This window comes from Salvelinus alpinus, chromosome 12 (genome assembly GCF_045679555.1).
Source record: "Salvelinus alpinus chromosome 12, SLU_Salpinus.1, whole genome shotgun sequence".
NCBI lineage: Eukaryota > Metazoa > Chordata > Actinopteri > Salmoniformes > Salmonidae > Salvelinus > Salvelinus alpinus.
Window position 1 is genome coordinate 58381126 of NC_092097.1, and position 16955 is coordinate 58398080.

The following is a 16955-nucleotide window of genomic DNA, read 5'->3' on the forward strand; positions in this document are numbered from 1 at the left end:
ACAGGCATCTCTAGGCTGCTGCTGCTAGGCTGCTACTGCTACTACAGGCTGCTACTACTGCTCTAGCATACTAACTACTACATGCTGCTACTACTACTACAGGCATCTCTAGGCTGCTACTCTAAGCTGCTACTGCTACTACAGGCTGCTATTACTACTCTAGGCATCTCTAGGCTGCTACTCTAAGCTGCTACTTCTACTACAGGCTGCTATTACTACTCTAGGCTGCGCATACTACTACTACAGGCTGCTGCCACTACTAGGCTACTACTTTTGCCTTCTTGCAATGCAATATTTCAACCACGAAACTGTGTGTGCGCATGGTCTAAAGTTTGCGGGAGGATAAACCGATTCATGTCAAGTTCAGTTTTTATAAATGCCAACCTTTGCGCATGCATGTTTTGTGCCTAAGCAATGTTTTTTAAATGAGGCCCCTAACCCTGCCAAGTGTCCTAGTTCCAACACCTGTCCTGTTTTTTCTTGCAGTAAGAAGCCGTGTAAATACTTTGACCAGGGTCGGGGAACCTGTCCGTTTGGAGGGAAGTGTTTCTACATGCATGCTTACCCCGACGGAACGCGAGCCGAGCCGGATAAACCCCGCAAGCAGCTGGGCTCTGAGGGGAACGTGAGGGTACGATAAGATATGGTGCTACTGCCAATACAATACTTAACTAGCATCATGATAACAGATCTTCTGTGTGTTGTTGGGTTGTAGTTCCTGAACTCTGTGCGTCTGTGGGACTTCATTGAGGAACGCGAGCAGCGCAGCGTTGCCCAGCCGCAAGACGAGGTCAGCGAACTGAGAGAACTCTTCATGCAGATGTCTGGTCCAGGAAGGGAGGAGAGCAGCGGGGTGTCTGCAGAGCCCTGAGCCCTCAACCTGGGGCCCAAACTACCCGTTACCCAGTCCAGCACTCTGCCCAACGGCTCAAACATACAACACTGGAGAATAACATGTACTCACTAGTAAGCCTTTCATGTTGATGGTTTGAGGCTTTTTTTAATCATGGTACATTTGTGTGGAAAGTAGTAAATCTGTACATAGAGCTGTAATGGTTTTGATATGCTTTAGATGCGGTCATATAGATCAGCCTTCAGCCAGGCGACAACATGATAGTGGTGTTACAGGAGAAACATCTAACTAATGCACACAAGTCTGTTTGACTCAATTTCGGCGTGTTAATTTAGACATTTACATTTCTGTTGTCCAGATAGCTAGTTCCTCCTAGAGGAACTGTTTAGTGTTGATGGATTCTCACATTGAGGTTTAGCAACTTTATCGGTATAAAATAAAAATGGTAATATTGACCTTATCCCACATCTATAGTAAGAGAATAAAGCAGACATCTATTGTTGAGTGACGCTGCCTGGGGGGACTAACCTATAGCAGGGAGTCTGGATATTATGCTACAGTGTTTAATGTATATTCTATGGTTAATCATTCATTACTATGTTGGCTTCCTTGTATTTATCCAATAGGAGTCCATTCATTGAATAAATCAAATGTTTGACAGCGCTGTATAACCTATGGGTTAATGAATGGAATAACTTGGATAAGGCCTGACATATTACTTCACAACCATGGCGTGTGTTCTGTTTCAGTCTATAGATATTTGGCTTTGTTTATTCATTGTATTTTAATAAAATAATCTTTCAGGTTTATAATGCTTGTTCAAGTACAATATTTATCCTAGAAGGCAAGCTAATAGATAACATGAAAATCATTTAATGTTAAAACAACTTCATGATTGAATAGCCTTTGCCTAACACGACAGCAGCTCTTCATCTATATATACCATGATCCAATACCCTGTAGGACAGTCCTACATGGATGTGTGTAGCCAGGAAACAGTTACAACACTCTGCATGTCCACTCACACAGCCATTTTGACGCTGACATAAAATGATTTGCCAAATTAGCGGACATTATGTTCAGAAACACCCTCACATCAGTGAGAGAAATAGCATCAATTGCAATAAAAAAAATCTTTACTCGATGCTGATCTTGTGAGTAGATTGTTGGGACAGAATGTGCTTTAACATGTAACTGATTAGGAAGTGGGGTTACTGCTCCTTAAGCATGCCTGGTAGCATGTTGAGGCAGGGTGGGTCCAGGCTAGGACACAGGCAGCCTGATGGGAGACGACCTTGCAGACAGTCTAAAATGGCACCTTGTGCACTTCTATTGTCCAGAGCCCTACAAGGCAGCACTATGAGACTCTGGTGCATACAGTGCCATTTGTGATGAAGCCAAAGGCAGGTTGGTGTGGGTCTAGAACACAGCGGTAGGTTGGCGTGTGTAGGTCAAAGGGCAGATGTTAATGTCCTCCGTGTGTGTTGCTCTGTGTAGCGACGGCTCGGAGGTGCTGCGGTTGATTTTAGGCAGAGCATGCTGCAGCAACTCAATAGACGACAGGATCTAGATAAGAAATAAGACAGCCATTATTGTCAACAGTCTCTGGTCACTGACTATGACTTCATTCAACAGTCTCTGGTCACTGACTATGACATTCATTCAACAGTCTGGTCACTGACTACGACAACATTCATTCATTCAACAGTCTCTGGTCACTGACTATGACATTCATTCAACAGTCTGGTCACTGACTACGACAACATTCATTCATTCAACAGTCTCTGGTCACTGACTATGACATTCATTCATTCAACAGTCTGGTCACTGACTACGACAACATTCATTCAACAGTCTCTGGTCACTGACTACGACAACATTCATTCATTCAACAGTCTCTGGTCACTGACTACGACAACATTCATTCATTCAACAGTCTCTGGTCACTGACTATGACATTCATTCATTCAACAGTCTGGTCACTGACTACGACAACATTCATTCAACAGTCTCTGGTCACTGACTAGAACAACATTCATTCAACAGTCTCTGGTCACTGACTACAACATTCATTCATTCAACAGTCTGGTCACTGACTACAACATTCATTCAACAGTCTGGTCACTGACTACAACATTCATTCAACAGTCTCTGGTCACTGACTGACTACGACAACAGTCATTCAACTGACTACAACAACATTCCCCGTGTGAGTAGCACAGCAACCGACTGATGTCTCGTACCTGTCAGGGTTAGTGCAAGGCCGGTGTTATGGGGGGGCCTGACCCGCCCTAACGTACCATCTGGCCCGTCCAAATAAAATATTTAAATATGGATCATTTATTTGACTGAGACACGCGCCGACAGAAAGACTCATCATTGCAAGCATTCCCCTTTTTCCTCCAAACATAACGATGGTCATTATTGCCAAACAGTTCTATTTTTGTTTCATCAGACCAGAGGACATTTCTCCAAAAAGTACGACATTTGTCCCCATGTGCAGTTGCAAACCGTAGTCTGGCTTTTTTATGGCGGTTTTGGAGCAGTGGCTTCTTCCTTGCTGAGCGGTCTTTCAGGTTATGTCGATATAGGACTTGTTTTACTGTGGATATAGATACTTTTGTACTTGTTTCCTCCAGAATCTTCATAACGTCCTTTGCTGTTGTTCTGGGATTGATTTGCACTTTTCGCACCAAAGTACGTTCATCTCTAGGAGACCGAACGCGTCTCCTTACTGAGTGGTATGATGGTTGCGTGGTCCCATGGTGTTTATACTTGCATACTATTGTTTGTACAGATTAACGTGGTACCTTCAGGCATTTGGAAATTGCTCCCAAGGATGCACCAGACTTGTGGAGGTCTACAATATTTTTCTGAGGTCTTGGCTGATTTCTTTTGATTTTCCCATGATGTCAAGCAAAGAAGCACTGAGTTTGAAGGTAGGCCTTGAAATACATCCACAGGTACACCTCCAATTGACTCAAATGATGTAAATTAACCTATCAGAAGCTTCTAAAGCCATGACATCATTTTCTGGAATTTTCCAAGCTGTTTAAAGGCACAGTCAACTTAGTGTATGTAAACTTCTGGCCCACTGGAATTGTGATACAGTGAATTATAAGTGAAATAATCTGTAAACTTTTGTTGAAAAATTACTTGTATCGTGCACAAAGTAGATAAACTATAGTTTGTTAACAAGAAATGTGTGGAGTGGTTGAAAAACAAGTTTTAATGACTCCAACCTAAGTGTATGTACATTTTCGACTTCAACTGTATATGCTTTTCCCTGTTGCTCCTCCTTTTTACAGTAGGGCCTGCTCCCCTCCTTCTACCGATAGTTGAAGATGCCTGTACCCAGTTGGAAATCGCTTCGAAAGTGAACCGAAACTAATTTCACACATATAATAACAGCTTATAATAAGAGATGAATGAAGTAGGCTAAAGTATGATGGGTGTATGATGGTAAGAATGGATGAGTTGATGAGCGAGGGGAAGCGATGGGGGAGAATGGATGAGTTGGTGAGCGAGGGGAAGCGATGGGGGAGAATGGATGAGTTGGTGAGCGAGGGGAAGCGATGGGGGAGAATGGATGAGTTGGTGAGCGAGGGGAAGCGATGGGGGAGAATGGATGAGTTGGTGAGCGAGGGGAAGCGATGGGGGAGAATGGATGAGTTGGTGAGCGAGGGGAAGCGATGGGGGAGAATGGATGAGTTGGTGAGCGAGGGGAAGCGATGGGGGAGAATGGATGAGTTGGTGAGCGAGGGGAAGCGATGGGGGAGAATGGATGAGTTGGTGAGCGAGGGGAAGCGATGGGGGAGAATGGATGAGTTGGTGAGCGAGGGGAAGCGAAATATGCATAATTATGTAATCACCAAATGTGAATGAATTTGTATGGATCTATTCTAACTATCTCAAAATGTTATGTACTCCATCAGCCAACTCCATCAGCCTACTCCGGCCTACTTGCAGTACACAGTGAGAACGTGCATAATTTACAATGGCAAGATGACCAAGATGAATGGATGCACTCGTTAGCATTGCTTCAAAATGTGAATGAAAACGACTCCGATGGTGGGGAAGAATGTAATCATGATGACATCTCTGATGAGTATTATTCTGACCTCAACCTGAACCTACGCCTTCCCACGCCACCACCAAATAAAATGAAACAGACAGCACCTTGTGGAATAGAACAAGCCGGTGAGAATTCTACGGACAAAACGTCATCACTGAGGGAGCAGGCTACATCTCCAGCAAGAAATAAAATCAGCAACGCACTCCACAGCTGTCGTTGTTCAGACTATGTGACATGCTGTCATATCAACACATATTCCTAATGCCTTTATTGCTTTTGTGCTGATTTTCACTTATCAAGCACACTTGCCACTTGTAATGTTTAGGCTACTGATGTTTTCTTCATTTGACCATGCATCTTGCTTGCTTGTTCTAAATAAAGGTTAAATAAAATAATACTAAATCTTGCTGACTGTGCGTCTTGGTGGTTGGTTGGGATTTTAAATCTTTCCCGGGTTCCAACACCAATGCTTTCTGTAACAAAGGCACTCCATAAATACAATGTACTGAATTACTAATTAAATTAATTGCACTTAATTATTGATTTGTTTATTTTTATACATATAAACGTGGAAAAAAGAAATGCCAGGAAACGGATTCATTCTGGCGTTGGCCATCGGTTAGTGACAGGGGTAGTTCTAATATACACAGGGTTAGTGTCAGGGGTAGTTCTAATATACACAGGGTTAGTGACAGGGGTAGTTCTAATATACACAGGGTTAGTGTCAGGGGTAGTTCTAATATACACAGGGTTAGTGTTAGGGGTAGTTCTAATATACACAGGGTTAGTGTCAGGGGTAGTTCTAATATACACAGGGTTAGTGTCAGGGGTAGTGGTAGTTCTAATATACACAGGGTTAGTGTCAGGGGTAGTTCTAATATACACAGGGTTAGTGTCAGGGGTAGTTCTAATATACACAGGGTTAGTGTCAGGGGTAGTTCTAATATACACAGGGTTAGTGTCAGGGGTAGTTCTAATATACACAGGGTTAGTGTCAGGGGTAGTTCTAATATACACAGGGTTAGTGTCAGGGGTAGTTCTAATATACACAGGGTTAGTGACAGGGGTAGTTCTAATATACACAGGGTTAGTGACAGGGGTAGTGGTAGTTCTAATATACACAGGGTTAGTGTCAGTGGTAGTTCTAATATACACAGGGTTAGTGACAGGGGTAGTTCTAATATACACAGGGTTAGTGACAGGGGTAGTTCTAATATACACAGGGTTAGTGACAGGGGTAGTGGTAGTTCTAATATACACAGGGTTAGTGTCAGTGGTAGTTCTAATATACACAGGGTTAGTGACAGGGGTAGTTCTAATATACACAGGGTTAGTGACAGGGGTAGTTCTAATATACACAGGGTTAGTGACAGGGGTAGTTCTAATATACACAGGGTTAGTGTCAGGGGTAGTTCTAATATACACAGGGTTAGTGACAGGGGTAGTTCTAATATACACAGGGTTAGTGTCAGGGGTAGTTCTAATATACACAGGGTTAGTGACAGGGGTAGTTCTAATATACACAGGGTTAGTGTCAGGGGTAGTGGTAGTTCTAATATACACAGGGTTAGTGTCAGGGGTAGTTCTAATATACACAGGGTTAGTGACAGGGGTAGTTCTAATATACACAGGGTTAGTGTCAGGGGTAGTGGTAGTTCTAATATACACAGGGTTAGTGTCAGGGGTAGTTCTAATATACACAGGGTTAGTGTCAGGGGTAGTTCTAATATACACAGGGTTAGTGTCAGGGGTAGTTCTAATATACACAGGGTTAGTGTCAGTGGTAGTTCTAATATACACAGGGTTAGTGTCAGGGGTAGTTCTAATATACACAGGGTTAGTGACAGGGGTAGTTCTAATATACACAGGGTTAGTGTCAGGGGTAGTTCTAATATACACAGGGTTAGTGACAGGGGTAGTTCTAATATACACAGGGTTAGTGTCAGGGGTAGTGGTAGTTCTAATATACACAGGGTTAGTGTCAGGGGTAGTTCTAATATACACAGGGTTAGTGACAGGGGTAGTTCTAATATACACAGGGTTAGTGTCAGGGGTAGTGGTAGTTCTAATATACACAGGGTTAGTGTCAGGGGTAGTTCTAATATACACAGGGTTAGTGTCAGGGGTAGTTCTAATATACACAGGGTTAGTGTCAGGGGTAGTTCTAATATACACAGGGTTAGTGTCAGTGGTAGTTCTAATATACACAGGGTTAGTGTCAGGGGTAGTTCTAATATACACAGGGTTAGTGACAGGGGTAGTTCTAATATACACAGGGTTAGTGACAGGGGTAGTTCTAATATACACAGGGTTAGTGACAGGGGTAGTTCTAATATACACAGGGTTAGTGACAGGGGTAGTTCTAATATACACAGGGTTAGTGACAGGGGTAGTTCTAATATACACAGGGTTAGTGTCAGTGGTAGTTCTAATATACACAGGGTTAGTGTCAGGGGTAGTGGTAGTTCTAATATACACAGGGTTAGTGTCAGTGGTAGTTCTAATATACACAGGGTTAGTGACAGGGGTAGTTCTAATATACACAGGGTTAGTGACAGGGGTAGTTCTAATATACACAGGGTTAGTGTCAGGGGTAGTGGTAGTTCTAATATACACAGGGTTAGTGTCAGGGGTAGTTCTAATATACACAGGGTTAGTGTCAGGGGTAGTTCTAATATACACAGGGTTAGTGACAGGGGTAGTTCTAATATACACAGGGTTAGTGACAGGGGTAGTTCTAATATACACAGGGTTAGTGTCAGGGGTAGTGGTAGTTCTAATATACACAGGGTTAGTGTCAGGGGTAGTTCTAATATACACAGGGTTAGTGTCAGGGGTAGTTCTAATATGGAGTCAGCCACAGTCCATAGGGGCCAGTCAGCCAGCCAGTTAGTCCACAGGGCCCATTCAGCCAGTCCACGGGAGCCAGTAAGCCAGTCCATAGGGGCCAGTCAGTCAGTCAGCTCGTCACTTCATAGGGGCCAGTCAGCCAGTCCATAGTGGCCAGTCAGTCAGCCAGTTAGGCTATAGGGGCCAGTCAGTCAGCCAATAGGGGCCAGTCGGTCAGCCAGCCAGTCCATAGGGTCCAGTCAGTCAGCCAGCCAGTCCAAAGAGCCCACTGAGCCTATAATGACCAGTCAGTCCATAGGAGTCAGTCAGTCAGTCAGTCCATAGGAGTCGGCCAGTCCATAGGGGCCTGTCAGCCAGTAAGTCAGTCCATAGGGGCCAGTCAGCCAGTAAGTCAGTCCATAGGGGCCAGTCAGCCAGTAAGTCAGTCCATAGGGACCAATCAGCCCATAGGAGTCGGACAGTCCATAGGGGCCAGTCAGCCAGTAAGTCAGTCCATAGGGGCCAGTCAGCCAGTAAGTCAGTCCATAGGGGCCAGTCAGCCAGTAAGTCAGTCCATAGGGGCCAGTCAGCCAGTAAGTCAGTCCATAGGGGCCAGTCAGCCAGTAAGTCAGTCCATAGGGGCCAGTCAGCCAGTAAGTCAGTCCATAGGGAACAGTCAGCCAGTAAGTCAGTCCATAGGGGCCTGTAAGTCAGTCCATAGGGGCCAGTCAGCCTGTAAGTCAGTCCATAGGGGCCTGTAAGTCAGTCCATAGGGGCCTGTCAGCCAGTCAGTCCATAGGGGCCAGTCAGCCAGTAAGTCAGTCCATAGGGGCCAGTCGGCCAGCCAGCCAGTCCATATGGGCCAGTCAGTCAGCCAGCCCATAATGGCCAGTCAGTCCATAGGAGTCAGTCAGCCAGCCAGTCCATAGGGGCCTGTCAGCCAGTAAGTCAGTCCATAGGGGCCAGTCAGCCAGCCAGCCAGTCCATAGGGTCCAGTCAGTCGGCCAGCCCATAATGGCCAGTCAGTCCATAGGAGTCAGTCAGCCAGCCAGTCCATAGGGTCCAGTCAGTCAGCCAGCTCATAATGGCCAGTCAGTCCATATGAGTCAGTCAGTCAGCCAGTCCATAGGGGCCAGTAAGTCAGCCAGGCCAGTAAATCAGTCAACCAGTCTAAAGGGGAAAGTCAGCCAGCCAGTCCACAGGTGCCAGCCAGTCAGTCCATAGGGGTCAGTCAGCCAATCAGACCATAGAGCCCAATCAGCCAGCCAATCAAGTCCATAGGGGCCAGTCAGTCAGCAAGTCAGTACAAAGGGACCAGTCAGTCAGTCAGCCAGTCCATAGGGGCCAGTCCGTAAGGGCCAGTAAGTCCATAGGGGCCAATCACTCCGGCAGTCCATAGGGGCCAGTCAGCCAGTAAATCCATATGGGTCAGTCAGCCAGTAAATCCATATGGGTCAGCCAGTCAGTCAGCAAGCCAGACCATAGGGGCCAGTCAGTCAACCAGTCCACGTGGGCCAGTCAGCCAGTCAGTCAATAAAGGCCAGTCAGTCGAACAGCCAGTCCACAGGTGCCAGTCTGTCCATGGGGGTCAGCCAGTCAGTACAAAGGGACCAGGCAGTCAGTCAGCCAGTCCATAGGGGCCAGTCCGTAAGGGCCAGTAAGTCCATAAGGGCCAATCACTCCGGAAGTCCATAGGGGCCAGTCAGCCAGTAATTCCATATGGGTCAGTCAGCAAGCCAGACCATAGGGGCCAGTCAGTCAATAAAGGCCAGCCAGTCCACAGGGGCCAGTCTGTCCATGAGGCTAGCCAGTTAGCCAGTCAGTCCATAGGGGCCAGCCAGCCAGTCCGTCCATAGGGGCCAGTCAGCCAGCCAGTCCATAGGGTCCAGTCAGCCAGCCAGTACGTCCATAGGGGCCAGTCAGTCCATAGGGGCCAGTCACTCAGCCAGCCCATAGGGTCAGCCAGTCCATGGGGCCAGCCAGTTAGTCCATAGTGGCCAGGCAGTCAGTCCATAGGGGTCAGTCCATAGGGGCAGGTCAGTCCATAGGGGCCAGTCAGCGAGCCAGTCCATAGGGGCCAGTCAGTCAGTCATTTCACATGGGTCAGTCAGCCAGCCAGCCTGCACATAGGAGCCAGTCAGTCAGCCATTCAATCCAAAGCAAACTTTGTCAATTGTGCCGAATACAACAGGTGTTGACCTTAACTGACAGTGCAGTTCAAGAAAGAGTTAAGAAAATATTTACCAAATAAACTAAAGTAAAAAATAATTTGTAAAAAGTAACAATAAAGTAACGAGGCTATATACAGGGGGTACCGGTACCGAGTCAATGTGCAGGGGTACAGGTTAGTAGAAGGAAGTTTGTACATGTAGGTAGGGGTGAAGTGACTATGCATAGATAATAAACAGCGAGTAGCAGCAGTGTAAAAACAAATGGGGGGGGGGTCAATGTAAATAGTCCAGGTAGCCATTTGACTAATCGTTCAGCAGTCTTATGGCTTGGGGGTAGAAGCTGTTAAGGAGCCTTTTGGTCCATGATAGTTTGTTGGTGGACACCAAGGAACTCTCGACTCTCGACCCGCTCCACTACAGCCCCGTCGATGTTAAATGGGGGTTTGTCTGCCTTTTCCTGTAGTCCACGATCAGCTCCTTTGTCTTGCTCACATTGAGAGAGAGGTTGTTGTCCTGGCACCACATGGCCAGGTCTCTGACTTCCTCCCTATAGGCTGTCTCATCGTTGTCGGTGATCAGGCCTACCACTGTTGTGTCATCAGAAGACGTCATCCATAAGGGCCAATCAGTCAGCCAGTCAGTTCATAGTGGCCAGGCAGTCGGCCAGCAAGTCAGTCAGTCCATAGGGGCCAGGCAGTCAGCCAGCAAGTCAGTCAGTCCATAGGGGCCAGTCAGTCAGCCATAAGGGCCAGCAAGTCAGTCAGTCCATAGGGGCAAGTCAGTCAGTCAGTCCATAGGGGCCAGTCAGCCATAAGGGCCAGCAAGTCAGTCAGTCCATAGGGGCCAGTCAGTCAGTGTGTGGTTGTAGACAGAGGACTATGGAGCTTTAGGGTTAGTTGAGTCAGACTAGAGGCTAACTCCCAGAGGCTACCTCCAGCCACGAGGCCCCGTGCCAGCCACATTTACATAAGTATTCAGACCCATTTCTCAGTACTTCGTTGAAGCACCTGTGGCAGCGATTACAGCCTCGAGTCTTCTTGGGTATGACGCTACAAGCTTGGCACACCTGCATTTGGGGAGTTTATCCCATTCTCCTCTGAAAATCCTCTCAAGCTCTGTCAGGTTGGATGGGGAGAGTCGCTGCGCAGCTATTTCCAGATCTCTCCAGAGATGTTCGATAGGGTTCAAGTCCGGGCTCTGGCTGGGCCACTCAAGGACATTGAGACTTGTCCCAAAGCCACTCCTGTGTTGTCTTGGCTGTGTGCTTAGGATTGCTGTCCTGTTGGAAGGTGAACCTTCGCCCCTAGTCTGAGGTCCTCATCATGGATCTCTGTACTTTGCTCTGTTCATCTTTCCGTTGATCCTGACTAGTCTCCCAGTCCCTGCCACTGAAAAACATCCCCACAGCATGCTGCTACCACCATGCTTCACCGTAGAGATGGTGCCAGGTTTCCTTCAGGCGAGACGCTTGACATTCAGGCAGTTTCATTAGACCAGAGAATCATGTTTCTCATGGTCTGCATCCTTTAGGTGCCTTTTGGCAAACTCCAAGCAGGATGTTGTGCCTTTTACTGAGGAGTGGCTTCCGTCTGGCCACACTACCATAAAGTCCTGATTGGTGAAGTGCTGCAGAGATGGTTGTCCTTATGGAAGATTCTCCCATCTCCACAGAGGAACTCTGAAGATCGGTCAGAATGACCATCGGGTTCTTGGTCACCTCCCTGACCAAGGCCCTTCTCCCCCGATTGCTCTGTTTGGCCAGGCACCAGCTCTAGGAAAAGTCTTGGTGGTTCCAAACTTCTTCCATTTAAGAATGATGGAGTCCACTGTGTTCTTGGGGACCTTCAATGCTGAAGACATTTTTTGCTACCCTTCCCAAGATATGTGTCTCGACACAATCCTGTCTGGGAACTCTACAGACAATTCCTTTAACCTCATGGCTTGGTTTTTGCTCTGACATGCACTGTAAACTGTGGGATCTTATATAGACAGGTGTGTGCCTTTCCAAATTAATTGAATTTACCACAGGTGGACTCCAATCAAGTTGTCGAAACATCTCACGGGTGATCAATGGAAACAGGATGCACCTGAGCTCAATTTCGAGTCTCATAGCAAATACATTTGCTAGAATTTCTAAAAATCTGTTTTCCCTTTGTCATTATGGGGTATTGTATGTACGTTAAAGTCGGGAAGTTTACACACACATACATGTGTCCATTATGTGTCCCTACATGGTTACCTGGTCTCGAGTAGCGATCATGCTGTAAGGCAGTTCTCCAGTCATCAGTTCATACAGAACCACACCGTAGGAGTAGACATCAGACTGGAAACTATAGGGGTTGTTGTCCTGCATGCGGATCACCTCTGGAGCCTGGAGGACAGGAAGAGGAGTTCGGGTTAGGCAGGGATAGCTACTGAAAATCTCCTATGACTAAATCAAAAGTTCATTCATACATACAGTGCCTTGCAAAACTATTCAGACCCTTGGATTTCTTCACCTTTTATTGTTACAAAGTGGGATTAAAATGGATCTAATTGTCATTTTTTGTCAACAATTTACACAAAATACCCTAATATCAAAGTGGAAGAACAATTTTTTTTTTTTTTAGATAAACAATTCATAACTAAAATACAGTGGTTGCATAAGTATTCAGCCCCTTTGTTTATTTAAGCCTAAATTAGTTCAGGAGTAAAATGTGGCTTAACAAATAATAAGTTACATGTGAAATAATAGGTGTTGACGTGATTTTTGAATGACTAACCCTTCCTCTGTCCCCATACATACATCTGTAAGGTTTGTCATGGAAAGTCAGTACTGAGAGAGACTTGGTCATTTCTTCAGCCAACAGCTTTATTTAATATCGATTAATTATTGCAATAACGAAACCGTCGACCGCACACTAAGCTTCCCTAACAATGAAAAACAGACCTCTTATATAGGACACTAATTATGCTTACTTCCACCCCTCTCATGCAGATCAAAGACCATCATGAGCCACTTTGGGTTCATCCTGTCTTTATCTGCACCTGGCATTATCTTAACCTCCGACCCTGGCCTAATTTCCCAAATGCCAGGATGTCTAAGACCCTTTGTTCCAGTCCATCTCTATCCCAGTTACAACCAGCCCACATCCTGTCCCCAGTGCATCACTGATCATAGAATGGAATGTGCCTGTAAAGTTTTATCACCCTCTAGTAAAACCCATTTCCTCGACGCCCAGACTAGCTGCAGGAAGCTAGAGTGGACACCATAAAAACTCAGCCTTAGCAGGCCAGTCTTACTTTTAGTTAAATATATAATTATTTACTATTAATATCAAACAAATCAGGTAAGTATGTAATTTTTCCCTGACAGTCCCTCAGTCAAGTATTGCATTTCAAGCACAGATTCAACTACCGAGACCAGGAAACTTTTCAAAAGCCTCAAAGAAGGGCAGTGATTGGTAGATGGGTAACAAAAGTCAGACATTGAATGTCTCCTTAAGCATGGTTAAGTTAACAAGTATGCTGTGGATGATGTATTAAACCAACCAGACACATCAAATATACAATCGTCCTTCTGAACTGAGCTGCAGGACAGGAATGAAACTGCTCAGGAATGTTACCATGAGGCCATTGGTGATGTTAAAACAGTTACATAGTTTAATGGCTGGTGTTGGTAGACATCTGAGGATGCAAAACATTGTAATTACTCCACAATAATGACCTAAATGACAGAGTGAAAAAAATTATACAAATAAGCAGAAGAAAAATAATGTGATGAAAGAAATAAATAAAAGCTGAAATAAATCACTACTATTATTCTGACATTTCACATTCTTAAATTAAAGTGGTGATCCTAACTGACCTAAGACAGGGAATTTTTACGAGGATTAAATGTCAGGAATTGTGAAAAACTGAGTTTAAATGTATTTGTAAACGTGAGTATGTAAACTTCTGACTTCAACTGTAAATAATTGAGCCAATTGGTGTATGGATGATTCATAGTAGAGGCTGGGTTCGTGCAGATAACCAACAATATACGACATTCAGATGAGACTGATGAAGGTAATAATAATAATAATAATTCATTAATAGAAGACTAATTGATCAGATATTAAAATATCTGAAGAGTTATATTCTGAAAATTATAACTTTGTAATCTGAAGATTTTCCTTGGTGCCCAGACTTCCTAGTTAATTAAAATGACATGATTAGTTTAATCACGTAATAATAATTAGAGAATTGATTTGATAAAATAACAGTCTTCACATTTAATGATACTAAAGACACGACATATGTTAGGGTTAGTGTATGGTATGTAGGGTTAGTGTATGGCATGCAGGGTTAGTGTATGGCATGTAGTGTTAGTGTATGGCATGTAGTGTTAGTGTATGGCATGCAGGGTTAGTGTATGGCATGTAGTGTTAGTGTATGGCATGTAGGGTTAGTGTATGGCATGTAGTGTTAGTGTATGGCATGTAGGGTTAGTGTATGGCATGTAGGGTTAGTGTATGGCATGCAGTGTTAGTGTATGGCATGTAGGGTTAGTGTATGGCATGTAGGGTTAGTGTATGGCATGTAGGGTTAGTGTATGGCATGCAGTGTTAGTGTATGTCATGTAGGGTTAGTGTATGGCATGTAGGGTTAGTGTATGGCATGCAGTGTTAGTGTATGGCATGTAGGGTTAGTGTACGGTATGTAGTGTTAGTGTATGGCATGCAGTGTTAGTGTATGGCATGTAGTGTTAGTGTATGGCATGTAGTGTTAGTGTATGGTATGTAGGGTGTTTATATTACCATCCATAGTATGGACCCAGAGGGTTGCTCCACCTGATATGACCCACTCCAGCGAGCCGTCACCATGGCTAGACCAAAGTCCCCGATCTTCACTGTAAGGCCCTCATGGAGGAAGATATCTACACATGTGTAAAGAACCTACTTATAGACTTGGACAATTCTGTAACATCACAGATTAGTAACAATTATATATGGTGCCTTATGAAAAGGATACTGTTGGATTTCATGTCCCGATGAATTATATTCTTAGCATGTAGATAACTGAAAGAAAAACATGTGAAAGAAATTACATTGTTGACAATGACTGTTAAGTTTCATGCATGCGTTTGTAAATGTTTGCTGGTAAGGCAGGTATGATTGAATCAGACCCTTACTTACCACCTCAGGTATCAAAACATTATGAATCCATATCTCATTTTTATTTCACCTTAATTTAACCAGGTAGGCTAGTTGAGAACAAGTTCTCATTTACAACTGTGACCTGGCCAAGATAAAGCAAAGCAGTGCGACACATACAACAACAGAGTTACACATGGAATAAACAAACATACAGTCAATAATACAGTAGAAAAGTCTATATACAGTGTGTGCAAATGAAGTAAGATTAGGGAGTTAAGACAATAAATAGGCCGTAGTGGCGAAATAATTACAATTTAGCAAATAAACACTGGAGTGATAGATGTGCAGAAGATGAATGTGCAAGTAGAGATACTGAGGTGCAAAGGAGCAAAAAATATATATAAATAAAATAAATAACAAGATGGGGATGAGGTAGTTGGATGGGCTATTTACAGATGGGCAATGTACAGGTGCAATGATCTGTAAGCTGCTCTGATAGCTGATTCTTAAAGTTAGTGAGGTAGACATGAGTCTCCAGCTTCAGTGATTTTTTTGCAATTCGTTCCAGTCGTTGGCAGCAGAGAACTGGAAGGAAAGGTGACCAAAGAAGGAATTGGCTTTGGGGGTGACCAGTGAAATATACCTGCTGGAGTGTGTGTTACGGGTGGGTCCTGCTATGGTGACCAGTGAGCTGAGATAAGGCGGGGCTTTACCTAGCAAAGACTTATAGATGACCTGGAGCCAGTGGGTTTGGTGACAAATATGAAGCGAGGGCCGGCCAGCAAACGAGAGCATATAGGTCGCAGTGGTGGGTAGTATATGGGGCTTTGGTGACGAAACGGATGGCACTGTGATAGACTGCATCCAATTTGCTGAGTAAAGTGTTGGAGGCTATTCTGTTAATGACATCGCAGAAGTCAAGGATCGGTAGGATAGTCAGTTTTACGAGGGTATGTTTGGCAGCATGAGTGAAGGAGGCTTTGTTGCGAAATAGGAAGCCGATTCTCTACTTAATTTTGGATTGGAGATGCTAAATATGAGTTTGGAAGGAGAGTTTACAGTCTAACCAAACACCTAGGTATTTGTAGTTGTCCACATATTTTAAGTCCAAACCGTCCAGAGTAGTGATGCTGGACGGGCGGGCAGGTGCGGGCAGCAATCGGTTGAAGAGCATGCATTTAGTTTTATTTGCATTTAAGAGCAATTGGAGGCCACGGAAAGAGAGTTGTATGGCATTGACGCTCATCTGGAGGTTAGTTAACCTGATGAGGACAGGGGGTGCTGTTTTCACTTTGGGGGAAAATCGTACCCAATTTAAACGGCCTCGTACTCTATTCTTGCTCGTACAATATGCATATTATTATTACTATTGGATAGAAAACAATCTCTAGTTTCTAAAACCGTTTGAATTATTTCTGTGGGTGAACCAGAACTCTTTCTGCAGCGAAATCCATGACAGGAACTGCGAAGGTCTGAAAACGAGGCTCTGTTCTCAGATCAGTTTAAAGCTCTGTATGTATCCTATGGGTCGACATGAACTGCACCCGCCTTCCCCTGGATGTCAGTAACCAATGAGAAGTGGAATGGAGTTTCTACGTAGTTCTCAGACCTTATAAAAGGCCAAGGAACGAAGGGAGCTCTCTTTTCGACATTCGTCATTACGCAAAGCAAGACCTCAGGATGGCATTTTGAAACGCTCAGTTATCGGCCTTAGATATATCCGTCTGTAATTTAATTCGATATAGGTGTTAGAAACATCATAACGAAGTTATTTTAAACCGAGTTATATCAGTTTATGCGAGTATATTGCTATTTTCGGAATTTCCTTAGTATTGCGTTTTGAGGATTTGGGCATGTTGTGGCCACATAGCTATTGTTAGCTGCTAATTCCGAAGTTGAAGACGACGTTT

The 16955-nt window shown here is 44.5% G+C and overlaps 2 protein-coding genes across 2 annotated transcripts in view; one reads left to right on the plus strand and one right to left on the minus strand.

Annotated features, from left to right (window-relative positions):
* mkrn2 (makorin, ring finger protein, 2) overlaps positions 1-1665 on the plus strand; it is an 18700-nt gene extending 17035 nt beyond the window's left edge. The window contains exons 7-8 of the mRNA XM_071336942.1: positions 487-631; positions 716-1665. Of these exons, the coding sequence (XP_071193043.1) occupies positions 487-631; positions 716-871 (301 nt within the window). The 3' untranslated portion in view covers positions 872-1665. The remainder of the gene's footprint in view (positions 1-486; positions 632-715) is intronic.
* On the minus strand, positions 1491-14933 carry raf1b (Raf-1 proto-oncogene, serine/threonine kinase b). Its single transcript, XM_071334620.1, has 4 exons — positions 14921-14933; positions 14707-14825; positions 12168-12299; positions 1491-2419 (listed from the first exon to the last, which is right to left on the minus strand). Exons 1-4 carry the CDS (start codon positions 14931-14933, stop codon positions 2273-2275), a joined length of 411 nt encoding a protein of 136 aa, XP_071190721.1. The 3' UTR covers positions 1491-2272.
* Between the last annotated feature and the right edge of the window lie 2022 nt (positions 14934-16955).